This window comes from Lolium perenne, chromosome 1, assembly GCF_019359855.2.
Source record: "Lolium perenne isolate Kyuss_39 chromosome 1, Kyuss_2.0, whole genome shotgun sequence".
Taxonomy (NCBI): domain Eukaryota; kingdom Viridiplantae; phylum Streptophyta; class Magnoliopsida; order Poales; family Poaceae; genus Lolium; species Lolium perenne.
Genome location: NC_067244.2, coordinates 160,468,317 through 160,481,735, shown reverse-complemented (window position 1 = coordinate 160,481,735; position 13,419 = coordinate 160,468,317). Strand labels below are relative to the sequence as shown.

The window sequence follows — 13,419 nt, the reverse complement described above, 5'->3', positions numbered from 1 at the left end:
TTTTCCCCTTATCGAAAAAAAGTGTGGCTCCACCACTGCAGTCAAGACCTTACCGACTATCTCCCAGTAGACAAGAGAGTGAGCTTGGAGCTCTGAATGTCACCTCCCGACATAGAGTTGATATCTCTTGCATTACTAATGAGACACGACATATTATGTATTTAGGAAATTACATAGCAGCCTTGTGTTGTCCAAATTTTTATGCAGGGGCGGATCCACATGCTTCTAAAAGGGTGGATTAGATATGGGGCAGCATTTTACATGTTTCTAAAAGGGTGCATTAGATATGGGGCAGTACAAGATGTGCACCTCTAAAAGTAAGCTCGTAACACTATCAAATGCACAGTTTTTCAATATGGACACAATATATATTTACATGTGTTGAAATTTCAACTCCAAATTCAAAACAAACAAAAATAACGAATCTGCCTATGTGTATCACAAATGTAGTACTGTACTATTCAGTCTAGATTTGAATTTGGTACTCTCTCCGTCCATAAAGATGTCTCAATTTTATCTAAATTTAGTGTACACGTATATCTAAATTTTGATAAAGTTGAAACACCTTTTTATGGACGAAGAGAGTACTATATATTTATGCAATGATTTGTCTTTTTGTTTTTGTTTCTTGAGATTCGAGTGAAATCTGAATGTAAACTTTTATTTTGGTACACATATACATGGTAGATGTGCATTTTTTATAGGAAAATACTTCGGATCAGGCGGAGGTTGCATCGACACGAACCTCCGGGTCGACCGCCCACCACGTGTCCCTTTCGTGACTGAACGACCACGTCCACCACAAGGCCATGCCAACCTTATCCTCCCGACCTCTCCCTCATCCCCTTCTCTTGGTCTTCATCTAATCTCACTGCTCGCGACGCCCGCGCCTGCACGCTCGCCGCGTCGACGCCGGCTGTCTCTCTACGCTTTAGCGCCGCCTCCTCTCCTCCTCCAGCCGGCATGGCGCTGTCACTGTTGAAACAGGCGACAGTGCCTCTGCCATCTCGTAGGCGTTGCTGCCCCAAGCGGCAGTGACCTCTTAGGAGCCATTGTCGGCGCTGCCTCCTTGCTGCCTATATCAAAGCTCCGAAGAGTCGCCGTTGATGCCGCAAGCTGGCGACGCCGCAGATGCTATCAGCCATACCTCATGCTGCAAAGCTTGCGGCGATGCGCCACCGGAGCTTCAAAGGTGCCTCGCCGTAGCAGTAAATGTGTGTTGACAGTACTGCATAAGTGAGTCGGCGGAGATGCAAAGGTGCGCCGCCGTGCGCCACCGGAGCTGCAAAGGTGTGTCGTTGGACCTGCAAGCAGCGAACGCCGGAGCTGCAAAGGTGCGTCGCCGGAGCTACAGGCGGTGACGCCGGAGCTACAAAGGTGAATCACCGGAGATATAAGCGGCGCGCCGGAGCTGCAAACGGTGAACATCGGAGCTGCAAAGGTGCGTCACTCTAGCTGCATGCGGCGAACGCCGGAGCTGCAAACATGCGCCTCCAGAGCTGCAAGCGATGAACGTCGGAGCTGCAAAGGTGCCTCACCCGAGCTGCATGCGGCGACCGCCGGAGCTGCAAAGGTGCGTCGCCGGAGATGCAAGCGGCGGACGCCGGAGCTGCAAGCAGCGACCGCCGGAGCTGCAAAGGTGCATCGCCGGAGATGCAAGCGGCGGACGCCGGAGCTGCAAAGGTGGATCACTTGAGCTGCATGCGGTGAACGTCGGAGCTGCAAACATGCGCCGTCAGAGCTGCAAGCAATGAACGTCGGAGCTGCAAAGGTGCCTCACCCGAGCTGCATGCGGCGAACACCGGACCTACAAAGCGACGAACATCATCATTGTTGGAGCCACCTCCTTGCTGCAAACCCACCGCGCGGCGCCGCGCGCGGCCCTCCGAAGATCATGCGCGGAGGCACACATGGGCTTCCTGCGCTCGAGGAGACGACGGCCGGACTGTCTCCTTTTTACTCTGCAATCTGGTGCGGTGCTAGGATCCACCCACGTGGGAAGAAAGCGACTTGTGCCTCTGTTCTAATCCAACGGACGCGAGCGCTCCCTTTAGAGTGATCAGACGGCTACGGAGGCGGAGGTTCGGGGCTTTCAAACCTCCGAAGGATTATCAGCGCTCTCCTTTTTTATATGCCCTAATCTTTTTTCCAGATCTTTTAACCATGCTTAAATGCGTTTTTACCTATATGCCCCTATATCTCCGGAACCAGCCCAAGCCACGACAAGCAACAGCAGCTAGTCATCACCCAGACAAAAAAGTTACGCAAGAGAGCAGCACGCGAACCAGCGCTTGCGGCGGCGGCGAGATGGCCTCGGGCAATCGCACCACCTCCGTCGAGCACGGTTCCCAGATCCACCCTTCCTCCGGGGACAACGGCGGCGGCGCGTGTGGCACCGGCGGATTCAGCCTCTCCTCCGAGAACCAGGTGCGCCTTCGTGCGTGTTTTTTGCGTTTTGGAGCTCGCGCGTAGCCGGCCTCTTGCCGAGCGTTTTAGGGATTCGAGTTCCTGGGGAGTTCACCTTGACCGATGCTCACGAGGATAGGGTATGGCGGTGTGTGCAGGAGATCGAGGAGATGCGCAGGAGGCTGCGGCAGATGGAGGAGCAGGAGATACTGCTACCCGCCGCCACCGCCGCCGCGTTCCATGGTAACCTTTCTAGTCCACCGTCTCCATTTCCTTGCGTAATAGCGCTTTGTTTCGTCCCCGGAATGAAATCGGCTGGTTGCATGTCAGACAGACCCCCCTGTTAGTTGGGTGTCATGTGATTTGTGCGATTCGGCTCGTGGAGTGCTGACGCTAGGTGATCGGGTTAATTTCAGTGATTCAGTCAATGCTCAATAGGGTACTAGTTTCTTAGTTTCTGAAGAGTTCTGTGAGGCTGGTAGCCAGAACAGTTAAGTATTTGTACATCATTGGTGGGTGGATCTTTCAGCATTGTGACATATTGTTCCTGTCATCTGCTCTGTTGGTTTTTACCAGTAATATCGATCGTTGCGGTATTCTAAAAGGCGGTAAGAAGGCGGTGGGGTGGCGGCGGCGCCTAATCATGGGCTAGGAAGCCACCTAGGTGCGTAAAGCAGGAGGGTGGCACCTCGGAGGCGGCTGCGCGTCTGCCGTTTATAATAGGAGTGTACTGGATTTGCTATACTAATAGTGCATTAGTTAATTAGGCTTGCTTGGTCCCCAGCTAAAATAAGGATGTAGCTAAGTATTACTCTTACCATCGTTGCTGTTTGGCGCGCTTTTCGCAACTTGTTGGGTTTACTATTTGGAAATGGTTAGAATTTTAGTTCCTGTGGCCAACTATACTATTCCACTTCTATGGAGCATCATCAAGTCAATACCTCATCCTGAATTCCACATTCTCAAAATGTTACTGGTGTGTCTACGTGCAATTCAGCCTTCCGCCGGTAAATTAGGAAGGATGTGCTTAGGAACCTTATTTGTGATAATAACGCAATGCTTATTACTTATATAGCACTGAAAATAAGTTCATGATATACATTGGTCCCCAGCTGGGATTTATGTAGTATGGAAATTATCATTGCCAAGTAATGCATTTAATATGATTCTCTCCTACAGGAGCAGTGTCTCTTTTAAAATTTATTTCAACTAGCAAAATTGGGTATCAATACCAAACCTTTAAACATAGGTTATCATATGGTATTGAGTTGATGTCAATGTTCTATAGAAAGCACGGTTTATATAAACTGTTCATGCAACTGAAGTTAATTCTTCTAATTTCTATCATTGGTTGGTGCTTGCTTATGCTGCTTCTAACATTCTACTGACTGCGAAGAAAAATATATGATGATCTGGTTTAGAATGTACACATATGCCCCATTTGAAAATGATGTTGTACACAATTGCGTGTTCGCTTCATGTCTCAACCTTTGCATATTTACTTAACAAATAGGGTTATCAATAGAAAATGCTGTTTAAAGATCCTAATTGGCATCCTCCTTCTTTAATTCCTCATGTTTGGCGCGCTTTTTTCAACTTGTTGGGTTTACTATTTGGAAACGGTTAGAATTTTAATTCCTGTGGCCAACTATTCCACTTCTATGGAGCATCATGAAGTCATCACCTCATCCTTAGTTCTACATTTCCCCAGATGTTACTGGTGGGTTTACATGGAATTCTGTCTTGAACCGGTAAATTAGGAAAGATGTGCTTAGGAACCTTATTTGTGATAGTAACACAATGCTTATTACTTATATAGCACTGAAAATAAGTTTGTCATATATTTTGTTCCCCAGCTGGGATTTATAGTATGGAAATTGTCATTGCCAAGTAATGCATGTACTCCGTAATACGATTCTGTCCTACATGCGCAGTGGGCACTGTCCTATTTTAATTATTTCAGCTAGCAAAATTAGGTATCAATAAAGGTTACCATATGGTGTTGAGTTGATGTCAATTTTGTACAGAAAGCATGGTTTATGTAAACTGATAATGCAACTGAAGTTAATTCTTGTAGTAATTTTTATCATTGGTTGGTGCTTGCTTATGTTGCTTCTGACATTCTACTGACTGTGAAGAATATATATATATATATGATGATCTGGTTTAGAATGTACACATATGCCGCATTTGAAAATTGTGTTGTACACGATTGCGTGTTCGCTTCAGGTCTCAACCTTTGCACATTTACTTAATAAGTAGTGTTATTAATAGAAACATGGATGATGTTTAAAGATCCTAATTGACATCCTCCTTTTGTGCCTGATTCTGTATAGTTTGTGTGCCATGCTGTTGTTTCATTCTTTTGAACCACATTGATGGCTGAATGAAGTCACTGCCTTCAGTTATCCATTAAGCACAATAATCTTTTTACACGTTTTGCTCATTTGGTCCATTTTCCCAGAAGATCCAGCTGCAGAGGCAACCGCATTCGACAAGTCAGAGGTGGATGCTCGCTCCATTTATGTTGGAAATGTGAGTATTTTTTTTGTATTTTTTTACATACTTATACTAAAATAATTCAAGCATTTCCATGAAGGAATTTCCAACCAGAAATTTTTGCAGTTGTCATTTCTTTTGGCCAGGACTCGATTCCAGGAGAGCGCTTTTAATAAATTCTTGACTGTTATTGACACTTTCTTTCTTTATTTTACCATCGCCATTTCATCCTGGTGTTTATTGTATCCTCATTTGCTCTTTTGAAGACAAGTACTTCTCTTGAAATTCATTTAAAACAGCATTGATTAAATCTTAGCTACTTCACTACTGCTGTTATTAACTAAACTATTTGCCACCTTGCTTCAGGTTGACTACACTTGTTTGCCTGAGGAAGTTCAGCAGCATTTTGAAGATTGTGGAACTGTCAACAGGGTTACAATTTTGACAGACAATTTTGGCCATCCCAAAGGATATGCTTATGTGGAGTTTCTTGAAGTTGAGGCAGTCCAAAATGCTCTCCTGCTGAATGATACAGAACTACATGAACGTCGGTTGAAGGTTCAGAATGCATCTTTTAAATAATATGCACTCTCTGTTATTTTGAACTTCTAACGTTCATTGTGTTTTTTTTTAATATGCAGGTGTGTCCAAAAAGAACTAATATTCCAGGAATGAATCACCCTAGGGGAAGGCGTTCATATGATCCTTATTATCCCTCGTATCCAACATATGGGTAAGGAGTTTCTCCATGAAGATATTAAGCTGAATTTTTTTATGAAGCTAATATATTGCACTTGGAAGAACTTTTCAATGAAGATGGCTGTGCGCATCTATTGATGCAGAGGCCAGGTTATTGCCCCTTTTCGGACAAAACAAATGCATTTAGATGCGCAAAAATTAAGAAACTTGATAATGTGCATTTTGTTGGGCTTAAATTAGAATGTTTTCAATTATGATGTGACTTAGGATTCATGGAATGTTGAGGTGTAGTTCGTAGATATTGATCTTTTCTATTGAATGGGTTATCCTGATTCCATTGTAAATATATCCTAAGCCTAGTCTTGAAATTAAAATCGTCCCAGTAATTTGTTTGAATAGAGCAGAATTTCATTTGTAAACGGTATAAAGCAAAATAAAAAGATTTGAAGAATATGACATGAGGAGCCATTCTTCTGAGGCATCTGATTAGTTGTGCACCAAACATTCAGAAGAACTTAGGCCCTGGGATTTCCTCTTCTCCAGAATTCACCAAAGTAGGGCCCGAGAAACATGGGAGGAATTCCGAAGTAGTTCCCGGATGACCTTTCTGATGCTCTGTTTTTCTCTGCAGGAGGGTGCCAAGGTTCAGGGGGGCACCCAGGTACTGGCCGTACTGATTGTGCCAGGTCGCTTTGACTCTTCAGTTTTTTGGTGGCGAATTTCCAATGTGCCATCATAGAGAAGATGACTATCCGCAGCTCCACCAATGTACATCCGATAGAGGCAAAGACTGAAAGACTGTGACTCCTTGTTGTACCTCCGATCATGCTATGATAGCATTCTTCTGCCTTAGGAATGACCATCTGTTCCAGACTATCATGTGATCAGTCGGTCTGGTGGATTTTATACCATTTCATTTAGCCATTAATGAGTTCTAAAACAGAATTGTTGGTGAAGTCATGTATGTACTCTGCTTGCCCTGATGAGTTCTAAGCAGTCGGATTTGAAGTTTGTAGCGAAGCACCTGCAACAATGGTCAATATACATTAGTTGGTTCGCTTTTTCTTGTCCTTTCAGTTGGTATAAGGTTCTAGTCCGTTGGCCTGATGTGTGCCTCTCCTAGATTTTCTGCTTCCTTTCCGCGAGGAGACATCCCATTTGTCTTGAGATCTCATGATATGTTTTTTCGATAAAGGGCGCTTCATTAATCAAAAGGTTTAAGCATTACACCCAGCCTCTGCATAACTAAGATGCACACAGCCGTTTAAAGTATCAAAAAGATCAAAACAAAGAAGTACATAGTCGATAGAAAGATAAACGCTAGATAAACCGGCATAGCCTAAAAAGCCTGAAGACGCCTATTATGCTGCCACCCATGTTGGGAAATAAACTCCTTTGCCGTGTTCTCCAATCGTGTAGACACCTCCGTACAAAGGTCGCGATCCTCCAAACGCTGGAGTGGCGACCATGAACGGAGCAAAGCCGTAGCGCGGTACACAACCTGCAAAAGAGAAGAATTCTTGTCATTAAAAACCTTGTCATTTCTACATAGCCAAAGCGACCATATAACTGCAATCGTGTCCATCCTGATAAGTGTTTTATACCTAGTATCAACCCCGTTTAGCCAGTTGCCGAAAATGTTTGCAACGCTACGGGGAGGGTATAGGGTAGAACCTATCTGAATGATTGACCATATAGACCTAGCAATTCTACAGCTGAAGAAGAGGTGTTTTATTGTCTCATTTTCATGACAGAAAACACATTTCGTACAGCCATGCCAATTGCGTTTGGCAAGGTTATCTTTAGTGAGAATCACACCCCGACGAAGATACCATGCAAAGACTTTTGTTTTCAGAGATATCTTCATCTTCCAGATGGATTTGTTATTAAAAACCGGTTGACTAGGTAAGATTAAAGCTTTATACATGGAACTAACCGAGAATTTACCATTCTTGGTAAGATTCCAACGAAATTCATCGGCCCCCTGAATCAGCTGGATTGAAGCTAACCGTTGTAGCAATTCATTCCATGAAGCCAGCCTGGGACCAATGAGATCACGCCTGAACGACATAGAGGGTGGAGAGGTTTCCATCACCTTCTGTAAGATATCTCTTTTATGTCGAACAATATTGTACAAAGCGGGATATTGTTCTCGAAGAGTAGTTGCACCCAACCACCTATCCTCCCAGAACCTTATCTCAAACCCATTCCGAATGGAGAATGAACCGAATGGGAAAAAGTGCTTTTTTGTGGCCATGATGCCAGCCCAAAAATGCGAATCACCAGGTTTTCATAGAACCTGAGATATTGCTTTGGAGCCCACATACTTTTTCCGCAATAGTTGTTGCCACCGACCATCCTCAGTTAATAACCTGGCCAGCCATTTTCCAAGCAAGGCCCTGTTTTTAACTTCAAGATCATGAACTCCAAGCCCACCTTGATCCTTTGGTCGGCAGACAACACTCCATTTGGTTAACCGGTATTTTTTCTTTTCATTATCCCCTTGCCAAAAGAATCTTGATCGGAAATAATCCAACCTTTGCAAGACTCCTTTGGGCAATTGGAAGAAAGAAATCATATACAGTACCATATTTTTCAGTACTGAATTTATGAGAACCAATCTTCCTCCAAGGGATAATAATTTACCTTTCCAACTACTCAGGCGTTTCTGGAGTCTTTCCTCCACAATTTTCCATTCGGCTAGCGTGAGCCTCCGATAATGAATCGGAATGCCCAGATAGCTAATTGGAAAACTCCCGAGGCCACATCCGAAGAGCTCGGCATATTGGTTGCCATCGTCTTTAGCCTCACCGAAACAGAACAATTCACTTTTATGGAAATTTATCTTTAGACCGGACAACTGCTCGAAAGCTGAAAGAATTAACTTCAGATTCATTGCCTTGTCCAAATCATGATCCATAAATAAAATTGTATCATCGGCATATTGAAGGATAGATAAGCCCCCATCCACCAAATGGGGAACCACACCTTCAATCTGGCCATCAATTTTAGCCCTCTCGATTATAATAGCTAGCATATCCGCCACAATATTAAATAATATTGGAGATAGGGGATCGCCTTGCCTCAACCCTTTTTTTTTTGTCTGGAAGTATCTACCAATGTCATCATTGACTTTGATTGCAACACTTCCTCCAAAAACAAAGTTATTAATCAGAGCACGCCACTCATCAGAAAAGCCTTTCATCCTGAGTGTTTGTTGTAGAAAGGACCATTTAACCTTATCATAGGCTTTCTCAAAGTCAATTTTGAGTATTAATCCATTCAACTTTTTACGGTGCATCTCATGAATTGTTTCATGCAAAGTGACAACACCATCTAGGATGTATCTACCTTGCATAAAAGCAGTCTGAGATGGAAGCACCACATGATCAGCCACCGAATTCAGTCTAATAGTCGCTACTTTGGTAAAAATCTTGAAGCAAACATTTAGAAGACAAATTGGTCTAAACTGCTGAATCCGTTCCGCGTCAATCACTTTTGGTAAAAGAATGATCTCACCAAAATTGATAAGGAATAGATCCAGTTGACCCAAATGAAGTTCACTAAAGAGATCCATTAAATCTACCTTAATAATATCCCAGAAGCTTTGATAGAATTCCGCAGGAAAGCCATCCGGTCCTGGTGCCTTATTGTGTTCCATTTGGAAAACCGCTTTCCTAATTTCTTCCTCGGAGTAAGGAGAAGTCAGAAGCGCATTTTCCTGTGGAGACACTTGAGGTATATCATCAATCCTGGACTCGTCCATAGAAATATCAGATTCCTCAGGGGCACCAAACAGGCCCTTATAATACGAAGTAATATAGGACTTTAGCTGTTCATGACCTTCAATCACGCCCTCTTCCTGGACTAGAGAGTGAATGATTTTCTTTCTGTGTCTGCCATTGGCTACACTATGAAAGTATCTCGTATTCGAATCTCCTTCCAACAAAAATTGGGCTTTTGATCTTTGGTACCATTTGAGTTCCTCCTCCCTTAGTAGACCAGCTAACTTTGCGTTGAGTTGACTTTTAAGTTCAATCTCATGCGTAGTCAATGGTCGTACCTCAGCGAGTGCCTCTAAATCATCTATTTTCGATGATAGGCTGAGTTTCTCTTTTTTTAGTTTCCCAGTCATGTGCTTAGTCATGTGCTTAGACCATCCACCAAGGTATCTACGCATTGAGCGTAACTTATTGTTCCACCTTTGGATTGGAGTGTTCCCAGCAACCGGTTTGTCCCATATAAACTTAACCATATCAGAGAAACCTTCCCGTTGTAACCATCCAAGTTCAAATTTGAACGGACGTCTACGCATAGGAGATGGTGCCCCTGTTGAAATTAGAATAGGGGCATGGTCCGACAAAGCCTCTATACGAGGCAAGACCCGTACCGAGACCAGAGGGAACTTTAATTCCCAATCCGAGTCCATTAGTACGCGGTCCAACTTCTCGTAGGTAGGCTCTGGGAGGCTATTGGCCCAAGTAAATTGCCTCCCAACCATTGAAATCTCTCTTAAATCCAAGCTGTCAATGACGGCATTGAATAAAAAAGGCCAATGTGTATCGAACCGTCCCTTGCTCTTCTCCTGTGGAAAACGAAGCAAATTGAAATCACCCCAATAATGATCGGGTGCGGATTGTCCTTCGCTAGGTTAACCAATTCGCGGAGAAAAGCAGGTTTTGCCGTGTCCTGAGCAGCCCCATAGACTGAAACCAAGCTCCATATGAAATTATCGGATTTATTCCGGATGTGAAGCTTTATATGAAAGTCACCACCGGAATTATCCAAAATTTCCATAGTAGAAGTTCGGACCCCGACTAATAGGCCCCCAGAACGTCCTCGGGGTGGGCGGGATACCCAAGCAAAGTCTTCCCCGCCTGAAAGGCGATTTAGAAAACTTGTTGAGTAATTCCGCTTGCCCGTCTCAGAAATGGCAATAAAGTCTAAAGCATGCTCCCTAATGCTATCGGCGATGTGTAAGTGTTTAGCCAAGTCTTTTAGACCTCTGCTATTCTTAAACATACCAATCATTTGGAAACAATAGGAGATTTATTCACCTTAGCCTTTTTATTTGGCCAAGCATTTCTCTTAATAGAGGATGATCTAGATTTACGTTCCGCTGCTTGTAGTTCAATGCATGAACCAAGCGCCACGTCATCCAAACCAACCTCGGAAACCTCTCCAACTAGATGCGAGAGAAGCTGTCCGTCTGAGACGGAATACACTTCCTCATCATCATCGTCGGAGACAACAAAATCAGGCTTACTCGAAATCGTAGGAGTAAGTTTGATTCTATCAAACTCCATACGTCTAAGAGCATTCGCCGAAACAGAAATAGCATTAACGGACTTGCCCAACGAAACACCCACTTTGCTAAGATTTGCAAAAATTAGTGGTGTTGGGAAAGTTAAAAAAGACTTTGAACTATTATTTATACCTGCGAAGTCGAGGTTCGTAGCCGCCTTACGCCTCATCGCCTTAGCAAGAGAGTCCTCATCCCACGCCGCAGCCCCATCAGGACCCACACCGTGGCGTGCACTCCGCCTAGACGGCGTTGCCACCCCAGGCCCGGCTGGAGCCACCTTCCCCTTCTGACGGGTAGGGATCGGGGCCACGAGCCCTGGCCCAGAAGGTGTCGAAGAAGAAGCTGTGCCCGCCAAGTTGGCCATGGGAGGGGGTGATGATGTCGTAGAGCCCCCTCCAAGACCAACCAAGGCCGCACCGCCCCCCGTCGCATGAGTAGCCGAAAGCGGCGAAGCCGAAGGGGAGGATGTAGCGGGTGTAGAACCCTCCCCGCCAGCCATAGCCGCAGCATAAACATCCGCATGCACCTCCTCTAGAGCCCCCACGGACACCATTGCCGCGACGCAACGGTCGCGAGCAGCTGCCGGCGGGACGCCCGCATCCTTGTCTTGCCCCGGCTGCACCGGGCAAGACGAAAACCGGGAAGCAGCGACCGCCACGCTCCCAGCAGCCACGGAGGCAGCCGCATGAGGAGGGGGCGGAGCCACCTCGTCCCCACTGGCCCCCGGTGTCGACGAAGAGGGGGCCCAGGAAGGTGGTGAAGCCGACGCACGTCGCGACGCTGAGTGGGTCAGCCGTCCCAACGTGTGGACACGACCCCGAGCCGGCCTATCCGACCCCGATGACCCCAACGCCGAAGGAGTACCCTGCATAAGAGGTGGCGACTGTGGAGTAGCCATAGATAGAGCCATGTGGAGGTCCTCTGCAGAAACAAGAGGCCGAGACTGTGTAGACTTTCTCTCAAGACCAGGACTGAGTACCCTTAGCTTGGCCACCATCTCTTTATCCAGAGGGGTTTGCGGATTGGGGTTGAAGGGAGTGACCGCAAAACTCGCCGTCTGCACACCCCCAGTACCCCCAGAACTGGAACCACCTGTCTGAGGCTGCGGAGTGACAACCGCTGGAGGCATAAATCGTGCCTCAGATGTGTCCATAGCATCATCATCAGGTCCATTACCGCTGCCCCCCTCATCGCCATCATCCTTCTTCACCCACACAAGAGGAATAAAATCACCATCATGCACAAAATCAGCAGGCTCCCGACGAAAACGAAAATCAAAACCTTTGAACTTGACCAACACATCAGATTTAACAAACACATCTGAGTCTTGTAGCAGCTTCTGTAGAACCATGGAATCCAACATGGCCACCTGGATGCGGACAATCCCCTTGCGTCTGAGAGTGGCAAGGCCTACATCCACCGTCTTGCCCACCAAGGACCCAACAGCCCACAACCCCAAGAAGTGACGCACACTATGAGGCACCCCATCCACGTGAAGCCAAATCTTCTGGAGCTCAAACTTGTGAGGTACTTCAGCGGATAACCATTTGGAAATAGCTAAGGTAGAGCCGAAACCTGGAACCCCAACCTGAATGCCATCAACTCTATCCAGATCCGCAAAAGAAGGCAGGCTAACCAGAAACTCGTTCTCCCCATTAGGCACAGCTTCCCACTTCCAGTCCTGACGACCAGAACATCGCCTCGCTACCTGCTTAGCAACAACATCAGCTGGTACCTCATCTCCAGAAGTGACGATCCTGGCAACCGGAGACTGACTGGGCACCAAGTCATCATCAACCACGGAATCTGGCAACGATGTGAAATAAGTCTCAAGTGCACCCGTCCCCAAAACAAGTGCGGAAGGTCTGGGAGCTCGAAGAACTGGGCATCCCTGTGTCGGATGGGCACGCTTGTCACACACATAACAATAATGCTTCACCTTACAGTCCTTGGACGCATGGGTATCCGCTGAGCATTTCCAGCACCACACCCCTTTCTTGCCCTTTGCAGCATTATTGACCACCGTCTCTACTGGAACTACCACCGGCTGCGCAGGCACAGCCGTCGGTAAAGGCTGCGGCTGAGACGTAACCTGCTGCTGCTGAGGAGCCACAGGAGGCCCTGCATGCGGAGGCATGTACTGCGGCATGAACTGGCCCGGCTGAACAAAACCATGCGACTGAGGGATGGCTACCGACACCCCGGCATGTTGCGGCATGTATTGAGATTGATACTGACCCTGCTGAAGAAAATCTGCCCTCGGCACACCCTGACCCTGCGGCACAAACGCAGACTGCTGAACACCGGCAACACCCTGTTGAGGAGGGCCCTGACCAACTTGCACTTGAGCTGCTGGTTGCGCCGCTCTCTTCTTCTTATTCTTCTTAGGCTTAGGGTTAGCCCCAGGTGCAAACACAGCAGGCTGCTGCAAAGCCGGCCCGTACCCCTGCAGATGTTGAGGCAGCTGACTCTCATGCTGCCCACTTGGAGGAAGGACCTGTTGGGGAGCC

The 13,419-nt window shown here is 46.3% G+C and overlaps 1 protein-coding gene across 2 annotated transcripts; it reads left to right on the top strand.

Annotated features, from left to right (window-relative positions):
• Positions 1–870: 870 nt before the first annotated feature.
• On the top strand, positions 871–6,670 carry LOC139829666 (polyadenylate-binding protein 1-like). Of its 2 annotated transcripts, XM_071819468.1 has the most exons (7): positions 871–2,081; positions 2,212–2,427; positions 2,565–2,649; positions 4,871–4,941; positions 5,272–5,463; positions 5,547–5,638; positions 6,236–6,670. In XM_071819468.1, the coding sequence occupies exons 2-7, from the start codon at positions 2,308–2,310 to the stop codon at positions 6,279–6,281; spliced, it is 606 nt and encodes a 201-aa protein (XP_071675569.1). In that variant the 5' UTR covers positions 871–2,081; positions 2,212–2,307; the 3' UTR covers positions 6,282–6,670. The 2 variants fall into 2 exon arrangements, with proteins under 2 accessions (XP_071675569.1, XP_051196781.1); XM_051340821.2 differs by having other exon boundaries at positions 871–2,427.
• Positions 6,671–13,419: the final 6,749 nt, after the last annotated feature.

Bases quoted from the DNA above. Each gene is read 5' to 3' on its own strand.
- LOC139829666 (XM_051340821.2), top strand. From the start codon at position 2,164: ATGCTTAAATGCGTTTTTACCTATATGCCCCTATATCTCCGGAACCAG. The intron at 4,942-5,271 runs GTGAGTATTTTT...ACCTTGCTTCAG, and splicing joins GCTCCATTTATGTTGGAAAT to GTTGACTACACTTGTTTGCC. The intron at 5,639-6,235 runs GTAAGGAGTTTC...TTTTCTCTGCAG, and splicing joins CCCTCGTATCCAACATATGG to GAGGGTGCCAAGGTTCAGGG.